Source organism: Protopterus annectens, chromosome 8.part0, assembly GCF_019279795.1.
Source record: "Protopterus annectens isolate FY-2018-M chromosome 8.part0, PAN1.0, whole genome shotgun sequence".
Classification (NCBI taxonomy): Eukaryota; Metazoa; Chordata; order Ceratodontiformes; family Protopteridae; genus Protopterus; species Protopterus annectens.
The window spans coordinates 1965002031-1965021188 of NC_056741.1; the positions used below are offsets into that span (position 1 = coordinate 1965002031).

The window sequence follows — 19158 nt, forward strand, 5'->3', positions numbered from 1 at the left end:
GAAGAAAATGATTGCTAACCTGCTGAGTGTTATGAACCAAATCCTGCAATGCCTTTCTATCTATAGGCTCAGGAGAGGCTAACTTTTTCTGCAGATCATCCATTAAGTAATCCTGGTACTGAAACATATGAAAAAGACAGTTAAGTGACCTCATGGCAAGGGTTGGGCCCCTGAGAAATAGTTTCTAGATCCACAGAGTGGGCCTTAAAGAGATACTTATGAGTTTCAGGAACCCTGTAATATCTGTCTGGCTTGACAGGAGCAGGAGGGAGAGAATCAGGGGAAGCACTGGAGTCTGAGTATACGTCATCCAAGACATCCAACACTGGAGGAAAAGTTAATGGTCTGTGCTGGGGTAACTTAAAGAAGGTACGTAGCCTTTTCCTGGAGTCAGAGAATTCCTGACCCTGCCACTGAAAATGTTCTCTCATGGAATGGAGAACTTCTCCGAAAGAAATATCCTCTGGAGGAGAGGCAGAAGGAATTGATTCCTCAGCATCAGAGTCCTCGTAGGCCTGGAAGGATTCTTCCTGGGTATCTGAGTGCTCTGAATCCCTAGAGGCTTCATCTGAAGAGAGGGTATCTGCCTGCTCAGTCCTAGGCCTTTTATCTGCAGGCGGCTGAGAACCTCTGTCCAGATGCGACTGAGAACCTCTGATTAGAGAGATTAGATCTGCAGCTAGAGTCATGATCTGTTTATCAGAAGAGGGTCCCTGGGAAAAAGATTTAGGAGGATGAGCCTTAGCCTGGCTGGCAGCCTTAGCACGTGTGTAGGCCTTGATGGACATGGAGACCGGAGGCCTAGCAGCCCCACGTGCAGGAGTAACTTTATCCACCGGTATGGTGTCAGGTAACTGTTGAGCTTTGGTTTCGGGAGGAAAATCAACAACCGGCACCGGGGAAACCTCCAGGACCGAAGTACGCGGTAAAGCGGTGTCGCTGGCCTGGAGAGGTTGAATTACTGCCTCCGAAGAGACCAATGCACTCGCGGAAGGCTTAGGCGTGGTATCGGTGGATGACGCGGGCCGAGGATGTCGGTCCCGGTCCTTATGTTTTTTGGAAATATGTGTTGTCGGTTGTTCCGACGGCATGATAAGCGTAATTTTCGCCAAAGAAGTCTTCGGCAAATTCTGCCTGGCGCCTGAGTGTGCGCTTATTAAAGCAAGCACAGGCAGCACAGGCCGAGACGTCGTGGTCTGGGCCCAGGCAGGGAAGGCAGTAAGAATGGAAGTCCTTATGAGGTATTTGTTTACCACAAGACAAACAATTATTAACCCTTTCAATTTTTTCTGACATCGGCTGAGGCAAGAAAAATGTTCCCCAACGGGGTACTTAGCTTTTTGATGACTTTGGTAACTGAAAAGACAGGAGCTGACCGACCGGCACTTGCGAACTGCTTCTGCTTCGGGCACCGCGTGGCAAGAAAGACTGAAGAAGATGGCGTCAGCGGATGCCTTTATACCCCAGCCGCTCTGACGTCGGGGAGGAGGCGACATCAGCCGATGCCGGACCCAGACTTTGGAATCCGGCCGACCGAAGGGCTGCCTGAGGCAGGACAACCCATATGTCAGGACTGCAGTTGCATTCTTGAAGGACATCCATATTCAGGTCCCAAGGGGGCACAGGATGGGCTATTGGGGGCCGAAGGAGCCACGCTCCTTTAAGGAAAGATTTGCAAAGCCTGTTTGCCATTAAGGAAGGCTCAAAGGAGACATGAAAATTAGAGATAGCCGCCAGTTGGACTTTAATTGTGGAAACTGAAGAGCCCAAATAAAACAAAGAAGCCAGGAATTCTAAAACCTGAGGTACTGGGGCGGTAAGGGGATCTATACCTCGTTGCTGGGCCCAAACAGCAAACCTCTTCCATTTGCTGGAATACAGTTTAATAGTGGAAGGTTTGTGAGAAGAGGACAAAATGTGGATGACGTCTAGAGAAAGAGAGTTATCTCTGACTAAGGTTGGAAGTGGAGTAACCTAGCGGCCAACCTCAAGGACCTGTGGGATGGGTGAGACTGTCCCAACTGATGAGTTAACAGGTCGGGCACCAGGTCCAGAAACCATGGGCCTTCCACCGCATACCTCAGAAGGAAGGGGAACCAAACCTGACGAGGCCAGTGTGGAGCGATCAGAATCATGTCGCTTCCTAGATAAATCGCCTTCTGTATCACCTTCAGGAGAAGGGGAACCGGAGGGAAGGCGTAAAGTAGACCGGGGGGGGGTCAACTGTGAGCTAGGGCGTCCCTGGGAATCTGCCCCTGAGAGGGAGTCAGAGTGAAGAACTCCCTGCATTTCGTGACAGTGAGGGCTGGCGAACAAGTCGCAACAAGGGAGGCCCCACTTGGCGAAGATGTTTGCAGCCACTCTGTCGTTGAGGGACCACTCGTGGGGCAACAGGAAAGTCCTGCTCAGCCTGTCTGCAATCACACTGGATTTCCCCGGAATGTGCGTTGCCACTAGGAAACGCTGGGTAGCAATCGCCCAATGCCACACTCTCGTGGCCTCTCGGCAAAGAGGGTAGGACCTGGTTCCGCCTTGCTTGTTTATGTACCAGACTACCGACATGTTGTCGGATAGAATCGCAATAGTACCCCGGGGAAGAGCATGAAGAAGTGCTTGCAACGCCAGTAGCACCGCTCTTATTTCCAGGATATTGATATGTAAGTGCATTTCGTGAACCTGCCACGTGCCTTGGACAGACCTGTCCAGATAATGACCCCCCCCACCCTATCTGGGAGGTGTCCGTGGTCACCGTGGCGACACGAGGCTTAAGAACAAAGGGTCGCCCCTGGTCCAGGTTGGACTGAAGCAGCCACCAACGTAGGTCCCGACGGCAAATTTCCGTAATCTGGACCAAATGGTTCAAGGGGAGTTCCTGAAAGGACCACTGAGCCGACAGTAGCCATTGCAGCACCCGCATGTGCAGCCTGGCTAAGGGGACTAGAAGAATAGTCGAGGCCATCGTGCCCAATAACTGCAGAATCAGTCTGGCCTGAACTCGTGATCTGGGTAACAAGGTTTGGACCAGAAACTGCAGGACCCGAATCCTTTCTACCGGCAAGAATGCCCGCATTCTTCTTGTGTCTAACTCTGCGCCTATAAAGGTAATACGCTGAGACGGCTGCAGCACAGATTTTCCCCAATTGAACGTGATTCCTAGTGAATCACCCAAACTGACTGTGGTCATAAGCGCCCGAACTAATAGATGCTTGGAGGTGGCAGTAAGGAGCCAGTCGTCTAGGTAGGGAAACACTTGGAATCCTAGACTTCTCAAGTGAGCTGTCACTACTGCCAGACACTTGGTGAACACCCTGGGGGCTGTGGTGAGACCAAAGGGCAGTGCTCGGAACTGGAAATGACTGGCTCCCAGGCGGAAGCGTAAATGACTCCTGGACTCTTGACTTATCAGAATGTGATAGTAAGCGTCCTTGAGATCTAAGGAGCACATCCAGACATCCTTCTCCAATAACGGGAGAATGGACTGAAGGGTGACCATTCGGAATTTGGATTTTTTTACAAAGCGATTCAATGATCTGAGGTCCAATATGGGCCTCAAGTCCCCTGTCTTTTTTGGCACCAAAAATAGTCTTGAGTAAGTTCCTGATCCGATCTGGTCGGCGGGGACAGGCTGGATGACTCCTCTTTTTTAGCAGCTTTGAAACCTCGACCGCTGCTTGATCCCGCTGACTGGGTGGCACATCTGGGATTTTTCTGATAGGAAGAGGGGGGGTTCTTGATGAAAGGGATGAGATAGCCTCCGGCTATGGTCCGGAGCACCCACTGATCCTTGGTGATAGATTCCCAAGCCTGCGGGTGTTCCGCAAATCGCCCCCCGACTGGCTCCGGAGATGCGCAGTCGGGCCACGTCTCAGGGACGGTGAGCGTAGGATGGACCACGAAAGGAATCGCTGTCTCCAGAGTTATGGGGGCCTCTGCCGCCTCTGGGGCGGCGTCTTCCTGAATCACCCCCCCCTGCCTCTAGAGGGGGGATCACTCGGTGGAGTAGGGAAAGACCTTTGAGATTTCCTGAACCACATTTTCCCTCCTCTCTGGGCCTTGGGGTAAGGTCTAGAGGAAGCGGAAAAACAGGCCCCCATGGCAGTCAAGGTCTTGCCCTCCTGCACGCACCGAGTCAGTGTGTCCTTCACCTTGGGTCCAAACAGGGAGGACCCATCAAAGGGGGTGTCGGCGAAGGAAGACTTAAAGGCCTCCGCAAAGGGACACAAGCGTAACCAGACGTGTCTAAGAGCCACGCCTGTTCCCGCTGCTCTACTCACCCCTTTGGCCGCATATGATATGCGCCTCATGGACGAGTTGACTATCGAAGATAGGGTAGTCATCTGGGCGCCAACAGTTTGGGCTAACGCCTCAGGAAGATTACCCGTAAAAGACTCACCTAACTCTCTGAGGAGGTCCCTTTGAAGCCTGGTAAAATTACAAAGATAATTCAGAGACCGCAGGGTAAAGGCCGCTGAAGAAAGGGTACGCTTCCCGTACCTATCCATGCTCCTGGAATCCTTATTAGGAGGGTGAGCGGCAGATGCCACCACCATCGCATCTACTGCAACTCCTTTAGTCAAAAATTCCTTTTGAGGAGGGGCTGAGAGGAACTTGTTAGGCCTGGCAGGCACCGGTTCCACAGTGTCAGGATGTTCCCACACCCTTCGAGAAACTAAATCTAGTAATTCATCGAAGGGTGGAGACACCCAGGAGGCGGAGGGCTGGGCCCCAAGGGCCTCGAGGAAGACTGACTCCTCTGCGGAAGGGGTTTTGGACTGCCAATCGCCTGTCTCAGGATCTCGAGGATATGAGAGAATGAGACATAATCCGAGGACGATTTTGGGGACCCCTCCGCATCATCGAGGTCAGTAGCTGATGTGATAGACTCATCCTGGGAGTCAATGTGCTTCCTCTTGCACAATTTTTTTCTTGGAGGTTCATCTGAAGCGGATTCAGAAGGACCTCCCGAGAGAAGGGAACCCCCCCAAGGGGGTATCCTCAGGCCCTGGGGCCCCACTGTCGTGGGAATGAAGCACACCAGAAGCACCAGTTCCCAAGTCTAGGGACGGTGAGGTAGAGACTTGCTGAGCCGGCAAGGACATGGCCAGCGCACTCCTCATGGCCTCAAAAGCAGGACCTCCAGACTCTATGGAGGACACAGGCTGAGAGACCACAACGGTACCGGGAATCCCTGCGACTGACGCTCAGAGGGGAAGACTAGGCATCGAAGCTACCAGTTCCAAAGTGTTCCCCAAGCCCCGACCGAGGAAGTCCCGGTACCGAACCCTGACGCCGAGGACAGGGTAGGAATGATGGTCGGAACAGAGAAGCTCCGAGGAAGTCTCTGTCCGACTGGACAACTCTGCTCCGCTCTACCATCACCGACTCCAACGGCTCCGAGGAGGATGGAGGAGGAATCGGATGCGTCGAAGTGGAGACCGGCTCCGGAGCCGAGTGGGCTGGAGCAGAGACCATTTTTGCAAAAACCGGGGACTGGAAAAGCCTCTGGATAACTCTGTCCAAATCTGAGTCTGACAACCTGGAGGATTTCGAGGAAATAGATGGGGGCCGAGACGACTTCTCCCTCGGCTCCGATAGACCAGGGGACCGGCTCCGAAACGGCTCCAACACCATCGGCACCGGATCCGGAACTGTATGAATAAGCATCGGCGCCGAAGGGGACTTTGGGGCCGGGGGGGGGGGAGTCTGAGCTGCACACCTCCAACGGCTCCGAGACCAAAGGAGCCGAAGCAGATGATTCGCCTCTCGATCCCCCAACCTGCGGCTCCGACACCAATGGAGCCGAGGAAAGAGGTATCGAGGCAGACCCTTCCACCCGAGGCTCCAAAGCCATTGGAGCCGAGGAAGAAGAGGTTGACCTATGCTTCTTGGAAGTCAGTTCCGACGGACTGGTCGGAGCAGACGACCTTTTCTTTTTAGAAGCTGGAGAGGAAGGAGAAGCCAAAGCTTCCTCAAAGGAGGGCTTAATAAGGCCCTTAAGGATCAAATTATTTTTTCGTTCTTGAAGGACCCTAGAGGAAAAAGCATGACAAACACTACATGTTTCCTGCAAATGTTTAGGTCCTAAACAATATACACAAACAGCATGGCTATCAGTAAGAGAAATTTTGTAGTTGCACTTGGTGCACTTTTTAAAACCAGACTTCTGCTCTTTCGACATCCTATCACACAACTATTTCCCACAAGAAAAAGCAAACCTTCAAGTAGGGCACGAGCCCTTTGACACAAAACGGGACTGGCCCGAGATACAGAACACAAAATGAGCAGAAGCCCTCTAACTTAAACGGGCTTAGCCTGATAAATCAGGACGTACAGTAGAGACAAATCAATACACCCACACACAAATAAGGGCAAGGGCCCTCTAACTTAAACGGGCCTTGCCCGGTAAGTAGAAAAAATACCAACAACCAAAAACAGATTCACACACGCACGTAAAGCTGTTAAAACAGCTGTTTGTTAAATTTGTGAAGAAAACCCTAGGTCAAAAGACCAAAAAGTAATAAAAAACCCACTTAGCTCCAGCCAAGTCGAGACCACGTCAAGCTTGAAAAGCGGCAAACGAGATCTGGGGAAGCAGGCGTGGTACATTCTGGGATAAGGGGTAGCCCAGCCAATTAGAGACTTTGTTCTAGTATATAGTGGCTGAGTCAGAGCCGATGGATTGGCTCCGGACCCATCAGTTATGAATGTAGGCGAGATAGGATCCCATTACATCCTTCCTATCCTCTGTCAAAATGGACCCTAGGATAGACTCGGCAACCTCCTTCACTAGGTCCCGCTAAATCCTAATAACGTGTGCCATGTAGTTCAGAGCACGTACAGAGAACACTGCTGAAGCACAGGCCAGCTTCCCAAAACGGTCCAAGGTCCTAGACTCTCCGTCTGGCGGGTGGACCATGGAGCTTTCCTATGTGAGCTCCTCCTTGGTGGCCGCCACTACCACTATGGCACTGACAGGGGGGGTCCCCATTGATAAGTGTGGTTTATCAGAAGGGGAGCTGAGGACCCTATCAGGGCATTTGGGGATAGACTCCAGTGTGTCAGACTCCTTCCATGCCCGAGATGTAACAAGATCCACCAGAGGATCTGCAAAAGGGGACACCGACGAAGTAGGGGGTCCTGCGCCAAATGCCCCCAGGAACACAGACTCATCAGGGTTGGATTTTTGGACAGATCATTCCCCACACTGCTGCAGGATCTCCATGATGTCTCCAAATGAGACATCCTCTAGGGATGATCGGGGGGAACCGTCCCCTTCCTCCAAGTCAGTGTCCTCCATGAGAGACTCTGATGGGGAGTCTAAATACATCTTTTTACATGTGCATTTTCATGGAACCTCCACAGGGAGGTATATGGGGAGGACTCTAAAACATCCAGCTGTTTCCATGGGGGAGATCACTGGGATGGAGTGGCATCAGCCTGACACTGAGGTGGCAGGATGGTGGAATTCGGATCAGAAAGAGGGAGTCAGGACGGACACAGAGAACGTGCTGATCGTCAAAGATCTCGATAAGCTCGGGAGAACCCTCTCCACCACATCAAGGGCAGAAGGAGAATAAACACCTGAGTTGGGGCTACGATCGGGTCCGTTATCCTCAATCAATGGGGGAGCCAAAGCCAAACCTCCAGGCACAGAGACTCTGAAAGGTTTGGCTGCAAAATAGTCAGAGACTAAACCACCTCCTCGGATCCGGCACTGAGGCTACGGCTCCAAGCCGACCCACTCAAGGCAATGGTTTGCCTCGAGCTACTAGTTACCATCGGTGACAAACCTTCGACGCCAAGGGTCCTCAGACCGAGGACTCCAAAACCGGGGATCAGATCAGAGGAGGAGTGATCTGGATGAAGGCGGACTGCATGATCCTCGCTCCAGAGCGAGAGGGGGTAGGCAAGACTCCCATCTGCATCTAAGTGCAGATGAATCTCCGCATCATCCTGTCTACCTCAGCTTCAGAAAGGCTGCAGGTGGATCTGGAGGAAGAGGTACAGACACCGGCCTAGAGAGGCAATGACGTGATGCCAAGACCAAGGAACAGCTCCAAGGCACCTCCAGCACCAGGGAGAAACAAGGAGAATGGAGTCGAGGAGAACCAGTGATAGGTGCAGATCGGAGTTTAGCTGGTGGCTCAGCTGAGGAAGAGCGGTTGGGGACTGCTTCCTTGGACTGTCTCGATGCTTGCACTTCTCTCCATCCCAGTCGTCTTAGCGGGAGGTTGAGTCCCAGAGCCATAGTAGGTGGAAGGAGAAGCCCCTTGTGTATAAGTTTACTCCTCCTATAGATCAATGGGCGGGGATTGAACCCCATGCAGATCGAACAGGGGGAATCGAGATGAGGGGACCCCCAACCTAACACACAGTGTGGCCATCCGCTGGGGAAAGCTTATGGCCAAACACTGTGCATTTACAGAAACCTGGATTGGGTGTCTCTGACATTTTTAACATTAGAGAAAACCCAATCCGAAATCATACACACAGAAATATAACAGAGAAAAGAGTTTTTTTTTTTTTAAACTATAGACCGACACCTGAATGAGAAAAGGTAGGGGTAGGTAAAAGATTGAAAGATGAGGATAGAAATTTAGATTTAACTCACTTACCCAAAAGACAGCCAGGAGCAGCGGACCCCGATGCTTGCAACAAGCATAGCAAAGTAGATCTGAAGGGAGGAAGGAGAAAGGGGCATTGTTGGTAGGGGAGGAGCTTGGATCTCAGACCCGATACTTGAGAAATGCAGCCGAGTTGGATCTGTCCTGGATCCGTGCTCCCACAGGTGAAGAGCAAATTAAGACAACTTCAGATCAATAGCTTCTCAAGCAAAGGACAACCACAAAGCTTTCTACAGCTATATCCGTAACCTCAGAGGAAATGCACAACAAATCGCAGAATTTATTGTAAATAGCATCACCCACAATGAACCAGAGACAATTGCCATCCTTTTGGCTGACAGGTTCCCCCCCCCCCCCATCAGAAAGTCCAAAGCCAATACTACACAACACAATCCTCCCCGACCATTACTAGAGAACAAGTAGTCAATGCACTTTCCAAGACCAAACATACTGCATCAACGGGCCTTGATAACATCTTAGGATGCTTAATAAATAGCATGAAACATGATCTCTCTAGTTCACTTGAACCACTTTTCAACTGGAGCCTTCAATCAGGTTTTGTACCCAAGGAATGGAAGATGGCTACAGTCATTACCCTGCACAAAGGACTTCCGACCACTGATCCGGGTAACTACAGGCCCATAAGTCTTACCAGCATCATATGTAAGGCATAGGAAAGAATTACCATGGACATGAAAAATTAGGACCGTAGGTAACCTGCAAATGCTGGACCCATCACAGTTTGGCTTTGTTAAAGGAAGGTTATGCTTATTAAATCTGGTGGACTTCTTTGAGGGGGGGGGGTCACCAAAGCACTGCATAAAGGTAAGATTGTGCACACTTGCTTACCTCGACCTGGCCAAGGCTTTTGATACAATACTTACCCCAGGCATTATAGATAAGCTCACTAACTTAGCTATAAATCCTTTTATCACCCTGGAGAGCCAAACTGGCTCACTGACGGGACCCAGAAGGTCAAAACAGGACAGGTCACCTCTACCAAGAGGCAAGTCACTGGCAGAATCTCCAAGGGCTCAGCATTGGGTCTGCTCCTTTTAGGCATTTATTTCTGTGAAACAGAAGGAAATGCTGCATACTTACGGCTGACAGTTTGCAGATGACTACAAGTTGGAGGATAACACTGACTCCCCTGCAGACATTTGCATTTTTTAAGTCAGTCCATCTCAGACTAACACATGGTGCCAAAGCCACGGTCTTAAATTCAATGCTAAGAAATGCATAATTGTATCCTTTGGGAAGTCAACCATCCCTGCTAATTACCATGCAACTAATACACCCTTAAGAGTCGACACCCAGTGATCAGGGATCCGGGTATGCACACAGACATTAGCCTTACCTTCGACTACCACATGGCCACAGTGGTGAGGAAATCCTTTTATGTTGTGCAACTTATAAGTAAGGGCATGGCATCTAGGTCCAAAGAGGTCATTATCCCACTGTACTCTGCCCCTTATTAGTCCAGAGTACAAAGCTCTGTCTGGTATGTACCTGACCAAGCATATGCAGCAACTGGAGTGACCTGAAAGGTTCCTTACAAAAAGAATACAAGGCATAATGGGCCCCCCACGCATAATTTGATGCGTCTGTTGTCATGGTTTGGCTGGCAGGGGGTAGAGTGAATGGCCATCCCATGTTTTGGTGACATGCCTTTGCCCATCATAGAAACTCCTGTTGCAGGCAGGGAATGAGAGGAATCATTGTTTCCAGACTGTGAGAATGTTGAATCCATAAACTTTTTAGGTACCACTGAAGTTTCCTCATATGCAGTCTTGCATATGGAATCAGTAGTATGCAAGATGCAATGAAGCCCAGAGCCTGCAGAATTTGTCTTGCAGAAGACTGTTTTTTTGTTTCCATCAGTTTGAAGTAAATAGTCAGTGGCCTTTGTTTGTCTGGCATGAGGTAAGCCATCTAGGCAGTTGAATTCAAGCTTGCAGCCAGGAATGTTATCTTTTGAGAGGGTATCAGTTGTGATTTCTTTTCGTTTGTGTACCCTAGGCATGTTAGAAGCCTTTTCACAAATGCCAGGTGTCGAAGAAGAATGTCCTTGTTCTCTGCTTGAATGAGACAGTCATCCAAGTAAGGATATATTTGTATACTTCTTTGTCTGCAAAATGCTATTACTGGTGCCAGGCACTTTGTAAAGACCTTGAGCGCAGTAGATAAGCCAAAGGGCAGTGCAGAGAATTGGTAATGCATTACGCCACTGTCTTATTGGGACATGCAGGTATGCCTCTTTTAGGTCTAAAGTCACCAGCCAAGCATTCTTGCCCAGCATGGGCAGAAGCTGCTGCAAAGTGAGCATTTTGAATTTTGGAATGTCCAGGTATGTGTTCAAAATGCATAAGTCCAGTATTGGCCGCCAGGCCTTGTCCTTTCTGGGTACCAAGAACAGTCGAGTAAAAAACTTGTCCTTTTTCCTGTTCTGGTACTGTCTGAATGGCCCCCATACACTATGAGGGACATAACCTGTTTCTGTGCCTCTGCCTATTGATTTTTTGGCACATCTAGCCAACCATTTGCCCTTGACAGAGTGTGGAAATGGAATTGGCATCCCTGTGATACGATGTTTAGTACCCACTTGTCCTGGGTTATTAACTGCCAATTTTGAGCAAAAAGTGCTAATTTTCCCCCTATGGGTGCTGCCAAAAGATACATGCTTGGTGAAAGCAGAGGGAAGTCACTAGGATTGATTTCTATAGGTTTGCGCTTTATCTCCTCCCGATGAGGAGGTGGAAGCGCCCCATTGCTTTGACCTGTAAGAATCTTCCGCCTGGTATCTGGAACCCTTAGGGCATCTGGATTTGCCCCTTTGAGCTGTCTCTGATACAGGAAAGGACCAATTTTTGGTAGGCCAGTGTCTACTGAATCTTGGTGGCTGCACTTGTAAGAAGTCTAACTGTTTGCATAGACTCAGCTTTGTCTTCCATTTTCTTTAAAACCTCTTCTGCCTTAATACCCAACAGAGAATCATGCTGTAAAGGTGCATCTAGCAATTTAGCTTTAACATGATCAGGTAAATGTTGTTCCTTTAACCAGGCATGCCTCCTAATCACAGATTCAGTAACTGCGGCCCTGCAGGAGGCCTCTAAGGAATCAAAACCACAATGCAAAGCATGCTTTCCAACTTGTTCAGCTGCATGCAATAATTCCTGCAATTGTTTATTTTCTGCACATTCTGAAATCAACATCATTTTCTGTTTCAGCAATCCCATAACATGTTGTTGGTACTTAAGCATATGAAATTGACAGTTTAAGGCCCTGATTGCCAAGGTTGCAGATGTATAAACCTTTTTACCCATATGTCCAGTGCCCTTGACTCTCAGTCAGAAGGGGTAGGATTTTTTGCTGTTGAGGCCTTAACTCCCTTTGGACCCTGTGAAATAGTTTCAGGATCAGCAGCAAGGTTTCTAACTAAAAATTTATGAGAGTCAGGGACCCTGTAATATCTGTCAGGCTTACTGGGAGCTGGAGGTAAGGAGTCAGGGGACAAGCTTGACTCCAAAAACACGTCATCCACAATGTCTAACACAGGGGGAATGTGCTGAGGGAGAAGGAAATCCCTGAGCCTCTTTTTTTTTATTCTGAGAAGTCTTGACTCTCCCAGTGAAAATGCTCCCTCAAGGTATGCAAGGTTCCTCCAAATGAATAATCCTCAGGAGGAGATGCAGATGGAACAGACTCCTCAGCATCAGAATCCTCATAGGGAGGTATAGATAATTCCTGATCAGAAGAGGAATCAGAAGAAATAGAAACCTGATCTGAAGATTCATAATCAGTGTCTTGCCAAGGCCTCTTATCAGGAGAAGGACGGGTACCCCTCATCAAGGTAATAAGATCTTCAGCCATTTTGATCATTGTTTTTTTAGGCATAAAGGCCTGTGCACGTGGCTCAAGCGTCATTTTTTTTTAGTTTTAGAAGTTGCTTTTGCCTTTGGTTTTGCAGCAGTCGGTTTGATATACAAATGTAGAGGTCTGAATACGCCCTCAAAAGCCAGTGCCTGTTCAGCGGCTCTGGACCCATCCAAGGGAGATACATCCGTCGGTCCAATACCTTGAGTATCTTGCGGCATGCCGGGCTCCACATAGGAGTCGTTGAGGCCTGCGACTTGAAGGTAGCGGGTATCAGGGGCTGCGAAAGCACCTCACTGAGTACCGGCGAACCGGTGACTGGCTTAGGAGAAGCTTCGTCGGTACTGGATCTCGACTGCCTTTCTCTGTCCTTCTCTCTGCGTTTTTTTATGTACTCCGGTATTCGGATTGCTATCCGACATTTCTGGGTAGTTAAATCTGTTTCCAAAATACTTTGATGCAAAAATATACAGACGCTTAATAGTGCGTTGGTTAAATCTAGCACAAAATCAACAGCCAGGCACGTTGTGATCAGGGCCTAGGCAAGGAATACAGTATAAATGGAAATCCTTATGAGGTACTTGCTTCTCACAAAGTAATGCAATTATTAACTTATTCTGACATCGTTAAAAAGCAAGAAAAAAAGTTTCCCCAATGGGGTACTTAGCTTTAGTGAAAACTTCGGTTCTGAAACTCAAACTGGAATATTTCAGTAGTCGGCCAACCGGCACTTGTGAAATGCTTCTGCTTCGGGCACCGCGCGGCAAGAAAGACTGAGAAGGGCATCAGCTGCATGTTTTATACCCCTGACAACCTGATGTCATGGCAGAGGAGACAGCAACCGATGCAGGACCCAAGACTTTGGAATTCAGGTTGACTGAGGGCAGCCTGCCAGCAGATTACCCAAATGTAATGACTGTAACGGTGAAACACGAAGAACATCTGCTTTATGCAGAACTCCTTAAAGCCCTTTCCCTCTATTCAGTCTCCTACAGATTGCTGAAGGGTGATCTATGCCTGGCTTACAAGGCATCAGCAAACCCCACACTTATGAACTGAATTTCCTACATATTCGTAAGTCAAAGAGCATCAGAAACAAAAGGATTAGGTACCTGTAATTTGTCTGAGATAAACAGCACATGCCAGAGAGACAGATGTGTCCCAGAGACTGCCCTTTCAACGGCAAAGGCTTCCCATCCATGTGAAGCTAAATATGTCTATTACCCAGTTAAAGCACAAACTAGACAAGCGATAGGGAATAGGAAATTTACAATGGGCCTGGCAACCATGTTCTTTATGGACAGAGGTAGCTTATAAACACCTGGTTCTCAATGTCTTATTTGGATGCAGGACATCATTCTTTTGGGAAAACTTGGCTACGCTGAGAAAACCACTCTGGGTCATGAGCCTAGTAACAGTCTATGATTCTATGTACAAGGACTTAATGACTCAAGTACGAACAGTGTTCAGTCCCACAGAGGAGGTCCGAGTGGGTGTGCACAACGATTCAGCTCTGAGCCCACTGTTCATACTGGTGATGGGCTGCACTGGGAAACAAGTTGGAGAGACATTTCAACAAAGCTGCTGTATGCAGATGATGTGGCACTACAGGCAGACTGAGCTAGAACTTCAACCAAGGATAGAGGAATGGAATGCAAAATTAAAAGCACATGGAATGAAAGTGAGTACAGATAAGACAATTCTAATAGAAGCAAATGGTAGAGTTCAGAAGAAGCTGAGAACTGATATAGAAGGGAAAATAGTGAAACTACTCTAACAGCTTCAAGTATCTGGGAGGGGTGGCTAGGAGAAGAGAAGTCTGAATGAGGAAGTCAAAGCTAGAATCAGAGGGGCTGCAGCCAAATGGCACAGTGACGGGTGTAACATGTGGCAGAAGAATGTCAAAGAAGGTAAAAAGTGAGGTGTACAAAACAATGGTGGAACCATTACTACTATATGGTATGGAAACCTGGGCAGTAAAGGCAGAACAACTGAGGAAGCTAGAGGTGATGGAGATGAAGTAAATGAGACGAGTGGTAGGGTGCACACTGAGACAGAAGAAGAAATGAAGACATAACAGCAGAAGCCAAAGTAGCTCCAATTGTGGAAAAGGTCAATGAGAACATATTACGGTGGTTCAGGCACATGTGCAGAAAGCAGAAGACAACCTGGTGAAGATATGGGACGGACAGGAACAAGCCAAGAGGAAACAAGGGCTTCCAGCAAAAAGGTGGACGGACTGTGGAAAGAAAACCTGTGAAAGTCAGGCATGGGTGTTGTACTACATAGAGAGAGAAATGGTGACAGTTGACAAAATACTTCTGAGACTCCATACAGAAAATGGGAAAAAGAGGGGATGATGATGATGATGACTGATAGGGACGTCTTACCTTTCTGCTATTTCTCCAAATTGTTCTACACAGCAAAGTCAAATAGGAGAGTCCCATCAAAGGGGGCACTCATTAAATTAGATTTAGAATCAAAGCTAGTGAGATACATTCAAGTGCGATGATGCAAATCTATTCAAGAGCTTGCTATCTTTGCTGCACCACTCACAGCATTATGAGCTAATGTCATAAGAAGGTTTACATGCACAGTACTCCCAAAAGGCTACATGCAAACTGGAGATGAAAAAAGTGCTTCGATAAAACAGAAGAAATTTACCATTCTGTATCATATATTTATACATCTGTGCAAGAAAATACGGAAACAGTCAAAACACAGCAGATTACAATGCATACAATGAATATGTTAAATGGTAAATCAGTGTCTTCATCCAAAATACATATGAAATGGAACCAGGTCACTAAGATGGGGTGTCACCAATAAAAGCATGCACCATCTATAAACCAGAAGACTCTTACCTTTTCATTCTAAGAAAATGCGGAGACAGTGACAGAAATAACAGAAAATACAGGAAGCAAGTATTAGGAAGATGGCTTTATTTAACAATATACACAGAATTATGACTGTGTTGCAATTTTCTTTCTTTGCAACAGACATAACACAATACAAATTCATATACACAGTGTTTACTGCAAAAACATATTACTTAAAATGAGTAGCACTGACCAAGATTATATCACGGATTACTTAACAGTCACCACTGCCATGTCATAAAGAAGGCTGGAATGGTACAGAACATGCAAACCAAATTCTCCAGAAAGGAATAAAGTTCTGAGTAATAAGATGTCAATTAAATGAAAGGAATGTAAAGAAACGTATCAAAACTATTGACTATTTATACTTCAAATGTATCCATCTTGCTCATCTCCAGTTCCAGGGAGAAGTAGGGCAGGAATGGAGACGTATTCTGTAAAGTTACAAACAGATAAGTCAGCTAGCACTAACACGCAACTGTTCTCTGATGAAACTACATAAACACTGATCACAGCTTCCCAACAAAAGCACTCTGGTCAGAAGATGCATAATTCTTCTCTACATTAAGTAGAGATTAAAACAGCAGGAATTGGGGCAGACAAAATCACAACATAGCAAACCTCATGTAAAAACACTAACTTCAGTTCATAATTTAATTTTACCTGTATTTAAAAAAGAAAGTACAAAGGTGTAAGTTACACTTAACATAACAGTAAATGCTTAAATTCCTCACTGTTGCAGTAGCCTGTAACTATATAGGTTATGTTCTTCTCAAGATGATATGGCGGCTGCTCTTCAAAAGACACCGGCTCCCCTCCAAACATGCACATATAGGCTGCTGTATCTCAAGATCCTTGGGGACAAAACAGCAGTCCCAAAAGGAAAAGAGCCTACTCATCATGAAACTGAAAAAAAAAAGTTAGGAACACAAAGTACAGTTGTCTACGCTAACCATAAATGTAGATTTTCGAGTGTCTTCACTGTTGCAGTTATTACATTTGGGTAATCTGCAGGCAGGTTACCCTCAAGTCAGCCTGATTAACAAAGTCTTGGGTCCTGCGTCAGTTGCTGTCACTTCTTCCATGATGTCAGGGGCATAAAACATGCAGCCAACGCCATTACATCAGATTTTCTTGCCCCCGATGTCAGGTGCCCCCCAAATGGGGAGCAAAATATATACATTTAAAACACAAAAATATATACCTTCAAACAAAAGCGAATACACCAAAAAGGCTTTTAATTGTAGAAAAATAAAAGAGGCATAGTAAGAGAAAAAGCAGGGGTCTGGAGGGAGGGTAACCCAGGACTGCAACAGTGAATACACTAACATCTACATTTATGGTAAGTGTACACAACTGTACTATGTTCTTCGTGTTTCACTGTTGCAGTCATTACATTTGGGTAGATTCCCAAAGCTAAGGTTGGGAGGATGGATTTATACAGCATTAGGACCGGCTATAAGGCCCTGCAAAACAGCAGTAGCAAAGCCAGCTCTGGATTTAGAGAAAATTGATAAATGATCGTGCTTGGTGAAAGTATGAATTGAACTCCAGGTAGCAGCTTCTAGAATATCCCTGGTAGGAACATCTCTGAGAAAGGATGTAGAAGTAGATGCAGCCCTGGTGGAATGGGATCTGATCCCCTGGGGGATAGGTTTTCCATGGTGCTTATAGCAGAAATGAATACAATGGCTTATCCATTTGGAAATTGTTTGCTTTGAAATAGCCTTTCCCTCTGCCCCGGCAGCAAATGCTACCAGCAGTTCAGATTTTCTTCGAGATTTAGTCCTGCCCATGTAAAATCTAAGTTGTCTGTGTACATCCAATGAATGCAGAATCCGCTCCCCCCCCCTTTCTGGATTGGGAAAGAAAGTTTGCAAATGAATGGCCTGATTAAGAGAAACAATGGATACCACCTTGGGCATGAAGGATGGGGTGGTCCTGAGTGACACCCTGTCCGCATGAAAGATGATGAAAGGCTCCACCTGCCATAAGGGCTTGTAATTCAGAAATCCTTCTTGCCGAATTGATTGCTAAAAGGAAGGCTGTTTGCCAGGAAAGAAATTTTAAGTCTGCAGTAGCAGCTGGCTCGAAAGGAGGTAGAGTGAGTTTCTCCAATACAAAGTTAAGGTCCCAGACAGGGGTTGCAGCTCTCCTGTGAAGCCTTAAGTTTTTGGCCCCTCTGAGATACTGCTTTAGCAGAGGATGAGAGAAGAAGGGGGAATCTGTGTTGTAAAAACTGAAATGGCTGAGGCATGGATTTTTATGGAAGAAAAAGATAAGCCCTTGTGAAGCAACTAAGTTAAGTATTGCAAAATCTGAGGTAAATTGGGCACTGCCTGTGCTTATCCCTTGAGATTGATTCCAGGCACAGAATCTTTTCCATTTGTCAGCATAATATTTTCTAGTACTAGGTCTTCTCGCCTCCAAAATGACATCCATCAAAGGTTTGCTAAGGGGGAATTTAAGTGATTAGCCAAGCTGCAAGATTCAATGTTTGGAGATGAGGGTGCAGAAAGCACAGTTGTGTACACCTACCATAAATGTAGATGTTCGAGTGTCTTCACTATTGCAGTCATAACTGTAGGGTGTTCCTGCCGGCAGGCAGCCCGAGGTCGGCCAGAATTCCAAAGTCTGGGTCCGGCGTCGGCTGTACCAGCAAGAACCCTGACGTCAGAACGTAGGGTATAAAGCTGACGGGAAGGCATATCCCGAAAGATTCCTCCAGCTGAAAGACAGGGCATCCACTTTCCAAGCTGTTTTGTGGAAGGACCTGGTGCAAGAGAGGCAACTGCTGATTGAGATGGGATGCAAACAGATCAGAGGACAACCCCAAACTGCCGTAATCCTGCTGAAAAGTTGGGGTCCAGCATCCATTCGTGAGGATCCAAAAGATTTCTGCTTAGGCTGTATGCTAAGAGATTCTGTTTTCCTGGAATGAATTGAGCTTGAAGATGCAGATTCAGATTTAGAGCTGTGTCCCATAAACTCATGGCTAGTCTGCAAAGGGGGTAAGAATGAGAGCCCCCCTGCTTGTTTATGTACCACATGACTGTGGTATTGTCTGTACGAATCAGATGATGTCCCGGTTGCAACAGTTTCTGGAAGGCTAGAAGAGCATTTTGGACTGCCAACATTTCCTTCAAGTTGATGTGCCAGGGAAGATGCTTCTTTGTCCAAGAGCCCTGCTGGCAATTGTCTAGAAAATGAGCTCCCCAAGCATAATCCGAAACATCCGTGGTTATGATCTGAGAAGAATGAGGCAGACGAAAGGGATTCCCTTCGTTTAAAGCACAAGTCCTGGACCACCAAAGGAACTCTTTTTGGAGGTAGGGAATCAATGGAATCATTGTATCCAGACTGTGGTAATGCTGAGACCATACACTCTTTAGGTACCATTGAAGTTTTCTCATATGAAGCCTTGCATTTGGAATCAACAGGATGCAAGAAGCCATGTAGCCCAATGCCTGCAGGAATTTCCTTGCAGTAAGCTGAGTTAAAGTAGACAAGGTCTTGAAAACTGATGCCAGCTGTACTTGCTTTTCTGGAGTAAGGAAGGCCCTTTGCAAGCTTGTGTTTAGAAGAGCTCCCAAAAAGACCATTTATTGAGAGGGGATCAAATGTGACTTTTTTGTATTCACTGAAAATCCCAGTAGTAGGAGGAGACGCTGAACAAACTGCAGATGTTGAAGTAAAAGATCTTTGCTGTCCGCCTGAATAAGGCAGTCGTCCAGATAGGGGTAAACTTGAATCCCTTGGAGTCTGCAATAAGCTACTACTGG

General features: G+C 47.2%; 1 protein-coding gene across 1 annotated transcript in view; it reads right to left on the bottom strand.

Moving 5' to 3' along the window:
- The window catches only part of AP1G1 (adaptor related protein complex 1 subunit gamma 1), a 4036072-nt gene that overhangs the window by 2406374 nt on the left and 1610540 nt on the right, over window positions 1-19158 (bottom strand). The window contains exon 8 of the mRNA XM_044079548.1: window positions 15362-15370. Within this exon, the coding sequence (XP_043935483.1) occupies window positions 15362-15370 (9 nt within the window). The remainder of the gene's footprint in view (window positions 1-15361; window positions 15371-19158) is intronic.